General features: G+C 39.8%; 1 protein-coding gene across 1 annotated transcript; it reads right to left on the bottom strand.

Annotated features, from left to right (window-relative positions):
• Positions 1 to 932: 932 nt before the first annotated feature.
• On the bottom strand, positions 933 to 17563 carry LOC307029272 (ubiquitin-conjugating enzyme E2 Q2-like). Its single transcript, XM_079665069.1, has 13 exons — positions 16822 to 17563; positions 15824 to 15928; positions 13224 to 13346; positions 12829 to 12882; positions 10641 to 10781; positions 10397 to 10481; positions 9459 to 9519; positions 9277 to 9367; positions 9123 to 9181; positions 8429 to 8477; positions 8221 to 8316; positions 6194 to 6260; positions 933 to 4084 (listed from the first exon to the last, which is right to left on the bottom strand). Exons 1-13 carry the CDS (start codon positions 16978 to 16980, stop codon positions 4053 to 4055), a joined length of 1122 nt encoding a protein of 373 aa, XP_079521195.1. The 5' UTR covers positions 16981 to 17563; the 3' UTR covers positions 933 to 4052.
• Between the last annotated feature and the right edge of the window lie 1103 nt (positions 17564 to 18666).

The raw sequence follows: 18666 nt of genomic DNA, 5'->3' as shown, positions 1-18666 counted from the left end.
TGTAGAACAACGAAATCACCAGCAAAACAAGCAGTTTCAAAATCAGATTTTTACCAACTGCAACCTGCTGTTAACTTTCTGTTTAAACGGTACTAGCTTTGGCTGTCACTTCTCATCTCATGCTTTATGTGGTGAGATGTGATGTACTGTATGTTTTAGCCATCTCCTGTTGTTTAACATTATGCATGTGTACCACTATTAAGAGATATCAATGAATTGCATTAAAGTGTATATTAAATCATAACACTTTAATGTGTTGGTTAGATAATCAATAGCATACTTTGAGCCACTTTAAAGCCCACGGTTTAAGTCAACAAGAGCTTGAGTAATGTATGTTGAAAGGGCAAGGGTTGCTGACCTGCTGAGTGTTGACTGCAGCTCTGGAGGAAAACTAACACCTGTGTTTTTGGCAAAGAACATCATCTACTGGGAAACACCAGGAATACATTACCCGGAAAGTGGACATTCAGCTCAGTTATAGGGCTCCACAACTTAGTCAGATTAAATTAAATGATTCATTATGATCTCCTTTAATTGTTTAATCTATACAACTGTAGGAGAGTCTTTGTCAGTCTAAATAACCTATTAAGTGTATTGTATATACCAGCCAAAAGCAAAGAAACTCAAAACTCGAGACTGAAAACAGCATTTTTTTCCCCATTATTTTTATGAAAACATTACGTTAGCTCTACTGTAAATTAATTGTAGGATAGTGGGTGATGCAACGCACATACGAGTAGCATTTCACTGCAACAAAGGATCCAGTTTGACCTAAGAAGTATTAGTACCAGCGAGCTCATTATATGTTTAACTGTTCCTGATTACGGGTGGTACATTTTCATATCAGACATTTCAGATTGACTCTTCCACATTTCCTACTGATACATACATACAAACGGAACAACTTTTATTAGAACAAAATAAAAGACATATTTCATAAAATTCTTTATTTATAAACTTGATGCAAGTTTACAAATTACTTTACATGGTCAAAATCACCCTTGCAATGAAAAAAAAAAAAAATGGAACCAAACCAAAGCATGCTTACAGTGCATAACTTTATAACCCGGCCACTGCAGTTAATGAAGCAAGGTAAAGAACCCAGAATCAGGCTAACTCACACCTCAGACCAATATGTGGCTCGCCAAGCAGAGAAGGTTTCTGTTAGTCAGACGACAGGAGTCGGTGTGAGAGAAGCTGAGAGACTCAGTGCACTACAGGCTCGGAGTACACCATTATTCCAAAGGTCAGGTTCAAGATGTGGGCTAACAATTGTTCAGATGGCACACAAATCTGCTACTTTAGTTTGGGAATCCTGGCATCTTTAAAAAGGTGATCCAAGCAGCCAGGATGTCTCGTAAGCCCGAGTGTCTCAGAGTATCTGACCTGGTTCAGTAAGCGGCACACAGGGATAAATCCCCCCTGTGCACTGATGTAGGAAACCACAAGTAAACAATTATGAAAAAACGGATACATCTAGTCTTATTACCACCCTAACCCACCACTCTTTGCCTTCAGTAGCTTGGGGGGAAAACACCCATTGATATATTGACATGCAAAATACAGCAATATCAAAGAGACAAGGGTCGATGTGTCGTGAACCCCTCGTCAAGCGCAGGTTAATCTGAGGGCGAGAGCGAAAACCCTGCTCATTCCAAAAAATTGCTTAATAATTATTATACCTCAACGTTTATTCAGAAAGTGTGTGCAATTCGACAGCACTGCGATGCCTCTTGGTTGTTTTAAAATGGCCCAAAGGAAAGATTGACACATTCAATCTTGCATTTCGTGACGAGATTCTGAAGCGATCCTTAGCAAAGTCGAGTGTGCAGAATGTATTCCTGAGTTTGCTTCTCCAGAGAATGCAGGGGTGGGCTCAACAAAGTGACCAGGATGAAGTGATTAGTACATTACCGATGGCATCACAACAGCTAACAACCATGCCGATGATCCATACTCGTGTCCGGCTATTTTTTTTTTTTTTGCTTGAAGAGGTGAAGTGACACTCGTTATTCATATCCTGCAAGTCGTCCGACATGTGCTGAATACGATGTTTCATACCCATCTCTAACTGTTTCCAAAATATTGGTGTTGTGACTGGGGTTAGTGTCACTGAGGAAATTCTAAATCAACTGAGGAATGACCGCATGAATTAGCATAACTAAGCTTTCTATGCTGGTTTTCAGGACAATATACTTAAAACAATGCAAGTAACCACACAATAGAACACCCACAACAAACGTGTAACTGCATTATTTGGAATGCTCCACACAGTTTTCTGCATATTATTCACATTACATCAAAGACCCAGCGCGCTGAGGGGTACAGCGGCGCTGAGAGTGGTTATGAATAGTAACCAGAGAGGTGGTAATGGGAAGAGCTGGGTCCCTCCCGTGGCAAATCTGAACAAATAATTATCAAAACCTACACAAATATTCTGGAAAACGGAACAGAGTCCAGTCGATGTTCCCAGGTGAAGCCAGAAGGTATGCGGTCGAGACTATTGCTGTGAATTTGAAAAAAAACTCTGGCTGCATTTTAAACAAAAAGACGAAGAAAGAAAAACAGCCATGAGTTCCAGGAAAAGTCAGAAGGACAAAAGGTCACGTTTTTCTCCAGACTGTAGGATTGGCAAAGTGCTCAGGATGTGAACCAGCTACAAGAACTAAGCAGGTGACTACACTGTTAAGACTCATTTTCTCCAGTACAACAAAACTCCACAAGACTGTGTGTTCACTGCATAGCCTTACTGAGGTTCATCCGGTTTGAGTGATTAGATACGAGAAGCCAAACCAACAGCTGTGTGTTCATGCCATTCTTGCTAGGCCGTTGTAGTAACGAGGGAGGGGCCATCAAATAAGGGGGAATGGTCCTGTCGATGTTGCCAATAACATGAGGATTACAAATCAATAGTTTAAAACAAAAAGAAGAGAGAGAACAAAACTGCAGTAGTCATTAAGCTTACATAAGATCACGGTTGTACTTTTTGTTTCCTTCTGCAAGAGTATCCATGAAGCAACTTTTTCTTATTCTAAACGGGTCTTGAGAAGTTGCAATGCCCTTGCTGCTAATAGTCAAGGGTATATAGTAATACAGTCTTTGCCCAGTCAAAGACCCAGACAAGGTTACATTATAAACAATTAAATCCTTTTGCAGAAATACAAATGTACATGTTTACACGTGGAGTTAAAATCGACTACATTACTGTGTGATCCAAACCAAACGCGCCCCTGCTTTGCAAAAGCGACGGCGGCGCTCCAACCTCTCCTGCAGGGACACGGAAAGCTGCTGGTTGTGATGATGACGATGATGATGATGAAGACAGTGGTCTAAGCGGGATGCTGTTTGTCATTATGGGATGTCCCACCCAGCCGGCTAAAGTCTCTTTATCTTCCTCCCAACCTCTGGGCTTACGTGCTTTAAAAAGGATAAGAAGTTTGAAAGCAAGCGAGCCTCAGACGCGTGTTATTCTAGAAGGAGGGATCTTGGCATTGCGGAGATAATACACGAGCACAATATGACAGAGGCCGTCCGTGGAGAGAAAGGGAAGTGGTTCTTCCACCAGCGTTTCAATGTCCTTCGCAGCCACCGCTGCAACATGTCAGGGATCCAGTGTGTGTCCCTCAGTCTCACACTCTGCTGGCAGATAAAGACCACGCTGCACCTTTCAACTCTCAGCCAGCAGGTGACCACGGCATGCTCAACACCTCGCCCAAAGGCCGAGTGAGCACGACATGAAGTCCACCAGGAGTATGGAATGAATGTCGCAATGGAAAGAGATTGTATCAGACCACAGAGAGATAAATATGGAGGAGAGTAGCTGATGAGTTTGGATTTAACTTGCAGGGGGGGGTGTGTGTGTGTGTGTGTGTGTGTGTGTGTGTGTGTGTGTGTGTGTGTGTGTGTGCTAGTATCTGGGTGGGCACTGAATGAGGAAATTGGTTTTGGAGATCAGAACAAAAATGGTTTGCGGGATTAAAACAAAATATATTGGTCGCAAGGAGAGAACAAACAAAGACATGTGGTCCCAGTGCAGGAAAGGCAGGAGTGTTTTATCCGTCCTCCTTAGGGGGTGTGTACCAGCCTGAGTGAAGAAAAGACAACAAGGAATGACTGTACAGTAAACAACAACAACAGTGTGGAGTCAACAGGACGCCAGCATTAGAAGCTTTTTTTAATTTGCACCATTATTGCCTGGCTTTACCTTCATTTACAACCTTATCTGGTTCCTTATAGAACCAAACCACAGGGGAGGAAGAGTGTTTTCCTTTTGGTAAGGCTTTATAAAACATTTAGTCAGGCTTTGATCTCTCAAATGTCCTACTGCAATTACATATAGCTCAATATAGCCTGGCAACAAATAATGTACATGTTTTTAACTGCACTTTTTGTTTTTAAAACTCAGCGTGGTGTAGGTAGGGCTGCTCGATTATGGCAAAAATCATAATCTGGATTATTTGGGTCAATAATTGATATCACAATTATTAAAAACGATTATCCATTTGCTTTGAAAACATCCATTTATTGAAGAAAAATGTTTTTAACAGTTGATTACCCTGAACTCAACTGAAAAAACAATTAAAAATAAATAAATAAATAAATAAATAATAATAATAGTTTTATTTAGTTTATGTTGTTTTTATAATCGTTGCAAGCCAAAATCGTAATTGCGATTAAAATGCGATTAATTGAGCAGCCCTAGGTCGAGGACAACAACACACATTTGCATTAACGGTTATCTTTGTCCAACGGACACAGCAGTGCTGTTAGCTTTTAAATGACAATGTTGATTAGTTTCTTGCAGGATCCATTTTGTTTAAAGCTGCATATAAATGGGGTTTGACTGGGCATGTATTGATCTTATTCTGCTCGGCTTGTAAACAGGCAAATATCAATGTGAGTGATCAGAGGCACGAACGATTCAGTTCATTCAGAAGTGTGCCCTGTCTGTGATTGAAACCGGACGTGATATTTAAAAACAGGTATTTGGTTAGCAGTAAGCAATATCAAAAATAATAAAGTTGGGGTAGGTTAGAATGGAGAAACCAGCTTGAGTGCGCTAGAATTTGAAAGTACGCAGCCGAAAAGAATCGACCCCTTCCTTCAGACTTCCTTACAGAGCCCCTCCTCCAACACACACGAACGCGCACATGACCAATGAGGGCACGAGATAAGTTTTTGTGCACAGATGGAAGGCTGACAGGCAGGTAGGCCATCCAGTTACTTTAGCCGGGCCGGCTCAGATGATTGGTCGTGCTTTTTACAGCGCCATGGCTTCCACAGATGACATTTTTTTATGTATTTATTATCAAAGCATTTAATATATTCATTGCTATCGGGATGTTAAGAGCATTCCATGGAATAAAAGTGTTTCTGAAGTGAATTACCTACCCCACCTTTAAGGACATTTGTAATCTTTTATAATAGACTAGAGAGTTAATAACCAGAGCACCCATGTTCTGCTACTTTTCCAACCAACACCAATACAACCTTTTATATCAGTTCATTATAGATTTATAGGAAATCAAAAAAGATGCATTTAAAAAATACCAACACTTAAGAATCCCTGACTACGCAGTTTAGCTCATACAAGCAGGGTTGTTTAAAATACAAATATACAGAATGGGTACACTGAGAGTAACCTATATTCACACTAAAACTGTTAAATATAATGCTTTATACAAATATTATAATGTCTTTTAACGAAAAGTAGGGATATAATGTGTTTTATAGTAGTGTTGATACTTGCGAATAGAAAAGTCAGTGAGGGACAATTATGAAGTAATATGATACTTGACCTTACATATTTTTTAACTGTTTTATAATATATTATGCTTACAGTTATAAAGCATTTTGAATATTTATGATTGCAAATTATAACCATACTGTACTTTAAACCGATATAACGCTTTATAAGTATGCTCATAATAGATATTAGACATAGGAAGGCCATTTTTATGTATCCATTTTTTACCAAAAGGGATGTTGTACTGTATGTGTATCGTTGGTATCTATATCATTGACACAGATTGAGTGCAATGATGTTGACTGCATGGATGTAAACGTTGTCTGTGTTGGACACACACACACACACCAGTGATAATGTCCGTCAGCTTTGAAGCATGGGGGATTTGGTTTCAGTAAACAAGGTCAGTAATGCACTCCGTATTAAACCGGAGACAACGACACTCACCGTTCTTTTCGTGGATCTGAACCAGGGATTTGTAGGACTGCTGTGCTCTGGCAAGATTGTACTGGTTCTGCATCAAAAGAGGAAAGAAACTAAATCAAGCTTGGGTTTGTGACCGCAGTGCAGAACAAGAAACAGCAAGGACACACGTTTCCTGTAAGCCAAAACACAGCAAAGCAAAAAGATGATTCCTTTCTCTTTATATTCAATAAGGAAAAACCGCACCACTTCATTTCCATTCACTGCAAAGAGAAACACAAGACTTTGCACAATTATGTATGATAGAGGTTATACTAGTCAAATGATAGTTACTATATTAGGGGGGAATACATTGCCATGAACTCAGCAAAACATTTCCTGGAAGAAGTATTTTACAGGGAACATTCAGCTAAAGAGTGTTACCATAATCAAACACTTCCACTAAATTAAAAGCTCAACCAACTTGGATACAAGGCAGGAATAATATTGTCCCCTTGGCAAAACTCTTTCCTACTTTATTGATCCAAAACATTGTTCATCTTAGTGCCACTTACTCTAACAATGACATCATGTTAGCTTGATTTGTATTAACTGTCTAGCTTGCATTATATTAATCTACGGGGGAAATTAGGACTGGCCTACAGACTAGGGCTGCTCGATTATGGCAAAAATCATAATCTGGATCATTTGGGTCAATAATTGATATCACGAATATTAAAAACGATTATCCATTTGAACAGTATGTTTTTAACAGTTGATTACCCTGAAGTTTAAGTATAATGCAACTGAAAAACCAATAATAAAAAAAGAAGCAGCCCTACTTACTACAGACTTGTCTAAAACGTTCCTTGTGAGCCTTAGACTGGAGCCACACGAGAACGCTAACACAAAGGAACCAAATTCGATATCAAAAAAGTCTTCCGTCCACACGGAACAGGCACCAGAAACGTGTCCGTTCACACGAGACCGCTCGAAAGCGCTGGACGCTGTAGTACATATGCCGGGCCTGTAAGTGGCGCTGTACTTCTGCACAAAATACACCAAAAGCAGCGAAGAAGACTTCCCGCGCGAGAGGGGTACAAGTTGCACATGTCTACACTAACAGCTTATTTACAAAGGAGGCATCTAGCATTTTATGCGAGTACTTTACGTGGTTGTGTGCGGGGTTCTGAGCTGCAAAAGCGAAGGTGTCCTGCACTAAATAGTGTGCCTGAATGCATCCTGTGCGTACACAGAGGGAGCGTGCTGCTTTCACTGCATGGGCTGTGCTGACTGTCGCAATTCTATAGATCTTGAGGAAGCCATATTCACCTTTTCATACTTATGTGGAGTTGTTTCAGATCAAGTGCTTAACCCAGGCTGAGACAGGTCATGACACCAGGTCGTTTAACATGTGTTGACTTAATGCTCTGGTTTATCCCAGGTTACAGCCGTTGATAGAATGTTGTATGAAGAGTCAAGATCATCATACAATTATTTTTTACAGTACTTGTTTAGCTGTAACATATTTTCATTTAAATCTCCCTCTGAGGGGGGGGGGGGGGTAATCTGCTGTAAGAGGCATTAGCTAATCAAATAACCTATTACATTTAAAGCTATCAAAATATATCAAATATTAAGGAAAATAAAACATGTTTAAACATAATCCCAGTTGCACATTAAGCTTAAACTGCTTTTATCATATTAGGAAAGGATAAGACCTAAACACATTAAACTAAAAAAGAGTAACACAAACTACTTCAAGTCTACATCAAACATGACTAAAATAGGGTGTGCCTCTATGGACTTATCAAACTCAGAAGCCAGAATAGGGAACATGAAAAGTACAAATGACAGCAGAAACAAAGATAACAACCTAACTAGGCCAATCCAGAAGTGACACGCGCCACCTCCAACCCTGCTCGCATTTAATGAACAAAGTAACGCACAACAAGCTTCGGCTGCAGAAAGAGAAGGCTCTGGTCCTCCATCACATCCATCATGTGAGCTCCACATGATCAAAAGGGCATTTCCTGATTTGAGAACGACACGTCGGGTGCTTTCTCACTTACTTTATTGGCTCCAAACTGCACTCTGGCTTTTCCTTTGACTAAAGTGGCATTGATCTGCATGATGACAGACTCAATGGAATAGGCACTGCTCCAACCCTGCAATAGGAACATCACAGAGTAACAAAATGTAAAACAGATACAAATATAATCCAAAGTTTCAATCTTATATTATTCAGTTCAAATTCACATCCATTTGCACTTGACATACCTGTTTGGTGAGAAGCTCCATGCACAGGGCACCTCCTCCAAGAACATACCTGAAAAAAGGAAAAAGGACACTTTGAAACAGTTTGTTCATAAAGGCTAACGGGCTCTGTTTCACAGTCGTTCTGGACCTCCAAAATCCAGGGTCTTTCCAGGCCAACAACCAGGCTGAGTTCAATTGTAATATACGTTTTCAAAATGATGCCGAAGTAACAACATACTGAGACCGGTTAGTAAAAACCATGAATTAATGCTTTGACAAGTCTGCAGACAGACGGAAGGCGAAACACAAAATGCAGCTAACGCAGTATACGCTCCGACCGTCCACACTCACAACAACGGCCTACAGACAGAAATAAACCAGCGTCTGTATTCGCCATGACACAGACAGTCTGTGGTTTGTGCTTGTTTAACTTTTGTCTAGTTTCTGAACAGATATGAGGAGCTGTGAGCTCTGAGTGCTGATGTTGGTTTTGTGGTTTGCATTGAAGATGACGTCACTGCGTTACTATAGTTACTGCCCCAGCTACTAAACTGTAATGGAAACGCAGCATAAAGTGAGCCAGTCCTAACAAGGCCTAACGAGGCCTAGTTATACCGAGCGAGGCCCTGTAGTGGAAAATGTGCCATTAGTCAACCCCAAATAAGAAAATAATCAATTGGGATGGAAAGAGTGAGTATCAGCTAAAAGAACTCACCCTCCGGACAGCACAGGCGAGACCACTCGGACAAACGGTGGGTCAAAAGGGAAGTTATCCTGTAAAAAGGACCAGCAAAAACAGTAAATGAACAGACTTCAAAGACTACAAAATGGTGTTTCACTTTAATTAATGCAGAGTCAAATGTACTCACTTTATATGAGAAGTTCAGTAAAATGTAATCCATTCCTTCCTTTTCCTTTAGGACTTGTAAATCACTGTGTAAGGGGCTATCTGGATCCACTCTGTTGGTCATTCAATGATGCAATTAGTCCATTTTTATTTATGCCAACATGAAGGAAAATAAAAAAATGAGAGCAGGTTCCGATTACTTACGTCCTTAGTTTGACGTGCCATTCATACAGGCTGTCGTTAACAAGCTCCACTGAATAGATGCCTGAAAAACACATTTAAAAAGAGTTCTCAGAAGTTCCTAATGCGAGGTTCTGTAAAGCAATTGAATGGAACATTGTTGAAAAGGAAAAGTATTTTAAATGTTCTTTAATAACCCAATATAGATATAGCCAGAGATGGCCGCACGTAACAGTAGGTTACAAAAAGCATTAGGCACCTTTAGAGTTTTGCATAACTAAACTTAAACATGACGGTTTATTTACTGCAATTAAGGATTGGGAACCAAACTCACTACTTAGTGGAGAGACCCAAACGAACATGTCCGTATTACCGAATTACATTAAAATTCATCTTTGGGCATATGATGCGATGCAGAGAGAGTGAGTCAGCAAGCTGGCGAGCGGATAGAGTGATTATTAAAAACTCAACACAGACAAGGTACGCTGCAGAATTTGTAATGTGAAATGCAAAGCTGTCCATGGCAACGTGTCTTGGATGTGCTTCCCCTGAGACACTATGGTGTGTGTGTCAGTCACGCTCTGCCCTGGAAACAGACTGGATGTTTTAGGGAAGGCTGGGGGAAGGGAGATGGAGGTAAGGACATTCATTTTTCTTTTTGTGTGGGGTGTAAAATTAAGTTTAAGTCAAATGAATTACATGTTTGTCATAACAGAGAGTGAAGTATTTCAAATAGGTACCGGTATACAAATACAAGGTACTAAAACTGCTTCAAATGTTAATGGTACCCAACCCTAATTGCAACGCTTGATGGTAAACACCACTAGTCAATCACACAAAGTGGATAACCTCGATGAGTATTGTGTGCAAGGGTTTGTATATCTTTGCGAGTTTCAAGCGAGTCAATATTATTTCCCCTCAGATCTGCACCAAAGCACATTGAACCTTGTCTAAGAGCATACCTGTCTTGTAACTCTGAGACCTGTAGATCTCTCTGAGCTCCTTCATCAGACGGTCAGACGCTTGCACAGATCCAGACACCGCTCCCTGCGAAGGTCAAAACAACAATTCTTAAGAAGAAAGACAAAAAAACACATTTCTTTGCAAGTCACTGTGAGGCCTGTTATCTGTTAGGATATATGAGGCATGATGTTACCAACCATAGGACCTTCACAGAAATGTGTACGTTCCTGAATAAAGACTTACGTTTAAGTGGTCCTGCCTCTGGTTCTTTCGGATCTTCTCCAGGATGGCCAGATTCTCCTTCTCGATGCCATCGTCCTCAGATTTCTTCCCATCCACAGGCTCCTCCTCTTTCATCTCATAGTGGTCCAGATCCTCTATGTCCTGTTGGTTCATATTTGATATTTTAGACGTTTTAAAGCAAAACATGCAACGATAGCTTAGGGATCAAAGCCAGTGCCAAGTCAGGAAATAAATAAATATCAAGGACAACTAAGTTATAATCCGGTACCACTTTACAATAAGACTACCCTTATAAAGGATTCATAAAGGGTTTATTATTAGGTTGTAAACACTTTATTAATCATTAAGAACCATTTATAAACCAGTTTTATCATAGTTGTCATACGTCAACACAGGCTCACTTTTTGGCAAAACGGCAACGTGCGTTGAAGCTTCAACGCTTCTGCCCATTCACTTTGAATGGGATGATGTCAAGCTTTGCCGAACTGCATTGTGGGAGCGTCGCTTCGCGTTGCTCGCTTCAACAGTTGAGTAATGTTTAACTTTTGAAGCTTCGACAGAAGCGTCAGCCAATCAAATCATAGGCCAGTACAAGCTCTAGCCAATCAAACCGCGTGCTTGTGTGTCCGGGACGGGAGATTCATGTGATTGGTTGTTGGTCGAGTTGCAGACACGTCCGCCGGAAAGCTTCAACCTACGCTGCTGCTTGGACGCTGCGTTATAGTGGCTACTTAGCGAGAATCAACTCGGCGAACAACAGATACCAAGGATGCTGGCTGATGAAGAACACGAAGTAAGCTAGGTAGCCAATATAAGACTTAGTCATCTTGCCAAATAGTGAGCCCACATTTATCTGTACTGCCAAGTCTTATATTGGCTACCTGGCTTACTGTGTGTTCTTCATCAGCCAGCATCCTTTGTATCTGTTGCTCACTGAGTGGATTCCCCCCAATTCCACCTTGATGTTTCTTGGCATCTCTTATGACCATTTATTTACGAGTTACTAACATTTATAGTTGCCAAAAGGGACCATTGTTGTAAAGTGTAAAACAAATCACCATGTGTTAATGAGTTACTACCATTTATAATAAGTCTTAGCAGTACAGATAAATGTAGGCTCACTATTTGGCAAGATGACTAAGCCTTATACTGGCTCCTTAGCGAGAATCAACTCTGTGAGCAACAAACAGATACCAAGGATGCTGGCTGAAGAAGGAGAGGAAGTAAGCTAAGTAGCCAAAAATAAGACTTAGCAGTACAGATATGTGGGCTCACACAGGGTGACTGGCTGTCCACATGTTGTGGCCTGCCGACATGGCCACTGTCATACAGATCATAAATCAAAGCTCTTGATTGGTCTCTGTGTCATTCAAGCTCGGGATAACCTCAGCTCATGTGAGGTAAAGGACTCTTGAGTGTTTAGATAGTTAACTTAGTCTAAGTTCTCAGTGGGTCTCCAACGGTTTGGTCACCATTTATGTGAACACATATTTCCATTTGAGGGTGTCAGTGTTTTTTCATATTGGAAATGGGATGTTATTGGTTATGGCCCTGATTTTATGATTGTTGAAATGTATACAGTTCTGTTTCATATACGTGTTCCCATAGATCTAGTCTCTTTATTTCCCCCTCAAAATGCACCAGATTGATGCATTTAACGCCAACATTTAAAATAAAAATCTTACCTGGGGAGCATGCCCCCGGACCCCCCCTTGAGAATTTGAGGTCCACCCCCACTTAAAATCCCATTGATAGGTTCCTAAATACATTTACCATTTAAAAAAAAAAAATAGTAACCCATGTCCATATGTTTATTTGTGGGTAGTAGATTTAAACTATAGGGCTATCACTATGTCTGCTAACAAGCGACCAACAGAAAGGTTCATGTTAATGTTGTTGCACGTCACCTTAAGCCCCCCCCCCTGCTACAACCCCCCCCTCAAGTATATTTCAAATTTGTGGGAAACACTCTACCTATAATCCAATCAAATGTAAAGACAATAATCATGTGAATATATTGGGAAGGGTTAGAACAGACATACCAGTCATAATATATTCAAACACTGGCCTTTGTATTTACATATACCATACCAGCATGCAATACTGGCAGACTAACATTCCTCTTGGGTAAGATGCGAGGGAAATAATATATTTTATTACAGGGCATCAAGCCGTAAACACAACTTACCTCTCCCATCTCTTCTTCCTCTTCTTCTTCAGATGTGACCTCTTCTGTCCCATGCTATACAAACACACAAACAAATAATTGAGTCAAGTTGTATAAAGTCCCCTGGCAGAGACTCCCACATCTGATTGTTTATTTTTCATAAAACCACATTGTACTGACCCATAACAACAGGAAGAGCATATTGATCAACTTAGAGAATAACTTCATATAATGCACCAAGGCCCTCTGTAGTGCAGGCTGCTATTGAAATACTCAGCAAAAGTGGTTCGGAAGTGCATAATAAGACATCCTTAGTTGAATATTGATGCCTTATTTCTTAAAAGTAATAAAACACTGGCCATGTCCTGGTCGTGTAACGGGGACGTATTTCACAGGAGTAAACTATGCAGCATTGCCTTTCGGTCTGGAGCCACGGGCCCCGCAGGCAGGGGCTGGTCCAGCATCTCCACATCTGGATGTTGGGGAAGGTTGTACAGCCGACAGAGGTCACATATGAGTTTCTTCAACTGCTGCAAAAGCTGGGGGAGAGAAACCACAAAAGACGAGGGGATGCAGAGTTAGATAAACGGGTTAAGATGGCAGATGCAGCTAGATCTGCCACGTGGCAGAAAAACTATTGCCGGCATGGTTAAACCGTACACCCCAGCACGTGCACTCCGCTCTGCATCAGCCAAGCGGCACGCTGCTCCCGCACTGCGAGGGGGACCCAAGTTCCCATCAGCTAAAAAAAGACGTGGGTTTGCTATCCTGGCTCCAAAATGGTGGAATGAGTTCCCCATTGAAATCAGGACAGCAGAAAGCTTACACATCTTCCGGCGCAGACTGAAAACTCATCTCTTTAGACTCCACTTCGAGCGATAGAACGATTAACAAAGCACTTATATACTAATAAAGGGCTGGTTTATCTAAAGCCAGTTGAGTAGCACTTGAAATGTTTTAGCTCTATGAAACCTGATGTGCTTATATGATTCTGTTTTCTTCTAGTTTGTATCTTCTTGGTCGAATGCACTTATTATAAGTCTTTTTGGATAAAAGCGTGAGCTAAATGAAATGTAGTGTAATGTAATGAACCACGATGGATTAACAAGTCAATTGTATTTGTACTAGAGCATGCTCAAAATGTGCACATTCAAAATGGGCTGATTGCTTGGACGTTGATTTTCCTGCTGGAAGATTTTCAAGAATCGATCATACACAAAACTCAATACTTGTATCTTAAACAATATGTACACCCCCATAGAATGCTAGAGTACCATAGTAATGCTTTGGAGGCAGAAGCTGATATGAACAACAGATAAGTCCAATAGTGTGACTTCATATTGTAGCGAGAGAGGTAGAAGAGCAAACTGTAGACAGCATGCCATTTGTCAGTTTAAGGCCTGAACATATTTTTTAAACCATGTAGTTGCAAAAAATGATTTATTTCTGAGTGCATATACTACCAAAGCTCCAATCAGAAGCAGAATATGCAAGGCAGCTACATGCACATTTAATACATAAGTTCCATAGATCTCAAGAGTTCACACTCGACACTGCACTTCCTGCCTCCTCAGCAAAACACCATCCAAGTATGAATTCATAGACATGTTGATCTCACAGGTTGTCCCAATGATCTAATGACTGAGCCATTTGATCTGCTGCATCACTGCCAGTTCGTATTTAGTTGTACATTTTCCACCCATTACCCAGATACAAAGTCACAAACTTTTATGCATCACATGCAAGTTGTTTTTTATGCTTGAACACCCATTACAAAAAGGGATAATCCTTCTAGGTTTGTAAACCTTGTAAATATAACAATACAACTCAACCAGCATCAGTAAATTCTCCTTAACTAATTAAATGTAGCACACATCTTCAAGAAGGATGCATAAAATGTTAATAAGTAGTACTAAAACGTTGTGAAATGTAGTCGAGAATATACATTTAAAATCCAACACTAATGTAATGTAGTGTTTAACAAATCTAAAAGATAGCTGGCTTAACCAACCAAAGTTCAGAATAAAGCTGGCTTAGTTAACACAACAATTGTCTGCCTCCTATCTATGGAGCTTAACACAGCAGGGTGGCATTATGTCACAATAATGCAAGGAGAATTCTCCTGCTGAGCGGCAGCCTGGTCAATACTCAGCCAAGCACTTTGGTTAAGTCAAATAAAGGGTAGTCTTTTCATTATGCCATATAACACAGACATGCTATGACGGTATTATGGTAGCAGCTACATCAACTTTGTTTTAATACAATCATTATCTTTTAAGTCAGCTGTGGTAAAGAGTCTGCTCAATTCTCTTTGTTAACTTGAATGGATCACAAGATAAAGAAAGACACATTTATACTGCTTTGTTGAAGATGCAAAAGTGATTGTGAAGCAAATGAGGGTAGTTTAACCAAATCCCAAGGTTGCAGTTCATGTTTACTGCAGTGTAATGAAAATATGTTAGAAAACAGTTAAATAATGCTATTTGTATTATTGTATAAATAAATAAAAATATAATATTATTTTATAACAATTACTTAATTAAGAATATCATGCTCATTGAGACAACTAAGGAAAGTAAGGGTTAGTGAATAGTATTTATTATCACTAATAGTTAGTGATAGTGAAAGTAAAGTAATTTAAACACGTTGCAACCGTCCCTGAGGTGTGTAGCAACTGTCCCTAGGGTGGGGTTCGTTGCAACATCTGACTTTTTTATAAACGTATATTGTGAGCAATCATATATATTAATATTTAAATGGTAGGGGGAATTAGCACATATATGCAAGTTTAATATATAAATAATGTGTTGGTCTGGACCGAATAGTCTGAGTATCTCAGATAGATGCAAAAACGGGTTGCAACTGTCCCTAGTCTCTACTATTGTATGTTTATTGATAAATGTTCACACAAAACCTAAATGTTCTGGCAATATTAAGTTATTTTGTCAGGAGATCCTCATAAATGGTACATAGAGTGTTGACTGACACAGTGAAAAAAAGAATTAAAAATAACTACCAGGGTGCTGCCTTTTCTCACATCTTCCAACCTCTCCAAAACTTGCGCCAAGCTCGGGTCGTCAGAGTCCACGAACCATATTGGCGGCGTAGATGGATAAGATTCCTAAAGACATGGGACACAGCAAAAGAGAGACAGTTACATCAATAAATGTGAATTATATACACTAGCAGAGGTGGAAGAAGTACTCTTATCTTGTACTTAAGTAAAAGTAGAAATAACAGTGTAGGAATACTCGGTTAAAAGTATAAGTCCAGCCTTACAAATGTTACATAAGTAAAAGTATAAAACTATTAGCATCAAAATATACTTAAAGTGCCCAAAGTAATAGTACTAATTATGCAGGTTGGCCCATTTTCTAATAATATACATCATGTTTGATTATGATTATTGATCCATGAATGTGTTTAATTCATAGGTTTAATTACTTTGCAAACAGCAGGGTAGCTTATGCATGTTTATTTTAATTTCTTGCCTTCAATTTATCTAAAATCTAAGTAACTAAAGGTATTAAATACATGTAGTTCGTGTAACCTGTGAATTGTAGTGAGGTAGAAGTACAAAGTAGCAATTACAATTTAATTACCCAAGTAAAGTACGATTATCTCAAAATGGTACTTAGTAACAGTACTTGAGGACATGTACTTAGTTACTGTACACCCCCGTGTTAATTAGCATGACCTAGTGCTAAACATAGAAATCATTAAACAACGTAACATTTGAAGTGGCGACATTAGCATTCAGAGTGCGGCGTTAGCTAACAGCTAGGGGCTTAGCAGCACTGTAAAATGTTGGATTGTCAGAACAACAAACCCCCCCTCCCCCCCATTAATACTGCGTAGCTACCATTGACACTGGCTTATGAAACTACGCAAAACATGTCCCGCATAGCATCAAATTGCACAGTCCTGATGGTAGACTGCTACCTGGTTAGCTCGTTAACCAGCTACCTTCAGCTAGCTAACAACCCAACAAGGGAAGTGTATAAATCCCCTTACCGTTATATTACAGTGGATTATTAAGAGTTTTTCCCCAGTAACATTAAACTGGCAGCTCAGCTCATCAGGCTTCCAGTCAATGATCCTGAAACGTTCGTGATTTGGATCAAAAATGGACTCCAAAAACTTCAGTTCGGCCTTCAGCCCCGACACCGACATCTTCCACGCATCTCCGGCCGGGCCGCTGGGGAGGGGGAGAAGTCGGGACTTAGCTCTTTTTTTAGCTAGCTAAAGCCACAACACAAATGTCAGTAGAAATGGGTTTTTTAAATGTGGGCAAGGAATGGCTGTCTGCCTTGGTTGATGTAGCTTGATACCCAGTACCAGCTAAGAGCAACGCCCGGTTTAAATGTCAGCGCAAACGAATAGATTTGCAGATTAAGTTAGCTCACGTTAGCTAGCTTTCAGTTAGCGTCTGAAAACAGCGCAGCGGTTGGCAAGATGCTAGCGGGCGAGCTAGCGAGCTAGTCCGTTGTTGTTGTCTTTCCGTCTATTGTTGTTGTCTGTCTGTGATAACAACACTTTAAGGGCTCTCACTGTATCCTGTGACCTTCTCCTTCACAGTCCCATCGAGCAGATCTTTATAGATGACTCAACCGGGGAAAGATCACACCATGTCCACGATCTGAACTTATATCCCGCTGTAGAGGGATAGTGTTTTTCATCCCGGTGTACAACTGTAGCTGGCCTCTTGTGGGGTTTAAAGATGGCGTTGTGCAACCTCCCCGTTCCCGCAGAATCCCAGCATACAGCGCGTCAACACATTATTTCAAGGTAAGAAAATAAAGCAAAGTTTACAACAGTGGATCAAATAGATGGACAATTTAGCGAAGTGATTTTGTTTTTTGTTAGGGAGAATTCCAATTTTAAATTTACTGCATCGGATTTTACATAACCGAATTAAACTGATCCATTATATTTAGGCCTAATTTACCCTGGAAATTATATCTGATGCAGTGTTTATCACAAGTTGGTCTCACTTGATATTGGGACTCAGCAGTCATTCTTTAAAATGATCAGAAAATAATTAGTTGTACAATTAATTAGAAATTGTTACAGAAATGTGCATAGACCGTGCTTATCAATGGATTATAGGCTTTGTTTGACTATTTTTATTTAGGCTAGGCTACATCAGTATTGTCTACATATCATTTGAAGTATCATTTTCAGTTTAGCATATTAATCCTATAATTCAAACTCATTATACATTAATTGTTAAATATCTTATAAACAAGACACATATCTGTAACATATTGTTTACTACAGGTTTCCTGCACTTAACAGGTTAACATAAAGAATAATGCATGTAACAGTGACTATAAGTTACAGATTAATACATAACAAATGTGTTTATGCATAGATGTTACATTCCCCAAGTAGCCAAGATGATGAGAGAAGTAACAATTAACAATAATGGACATGAACAATGAAAATAATGATCATATCAAAGTTAGCCCGCTCCGTCACAAAAATAGTCTTTCTAGGAACAAAAGCAAATGTGGTATCCCCGTCCAAAATTATTTCATTAGTAAGTCTGTGTGAGCCCAGCCATCTGACTTTTAAAGAAGTAGGCTAATGAATGCATGTTCACTTTTAGAATCAGGATTGTGTGATCTTGGGTTTTGTCTTACATGGATTTATCCCCAATCATAAAATATGTTTGTTAAATGTTACTTCCTCATGAGTACACAATATGGCCTTGTAAATATTGACCCTAAAGAAGTCAATGGCTGTTCAGCCCACATATAATTTCCTTACTGCCTTATGCATACTGGGTTGTAAAAGGAAACAAAGAGAAACATAACAAGCCATAGTTCACACATGCCTTCTGTCCTTCTCCCTAAA

Source organism: Notothenia rossii (assembly GCF_949606895.1).
Source record: "Notothenia rossii genome assembly, chromosome: 2".
Taxonomy (NCBI): domain Eukaryota; kingdom Metazoa; phylum Chordata; class Actinopteri; order Perciformes; family Nototheniidae; genus Notothenia; species Notothenia rossii.
Note: the sequence above shows the minus strand (reverse complement) of the source record. Positions and strands in the feature narration are given on the sequence as shown.

Bases quoted from the DNA above. Each gene is read 5' to 3' on its own strand.
- LOC307029272 (XM_079665069.1), bottom strand. From the start codon at position 16,980: ATGTCGGTGTCGGGGCTGAAGGCCGAACTGAAGTTTTTGGAGTCCATT. The intron at 12,883-13,223 runs GCAATGCTGCAT...GTGTTTGTATAG, and splicing joins CCGTGGCTCCAGACCGAAAG to CATGGGACAGAAGAGGTCAC. The intron at 4,085-6,193 runs GTGAGTGTCGTT...TTCTTCACTCAG, and splicing joins TCAGATCCACGAAAAGAACG to GCTGGTACACACCCCCTAAG.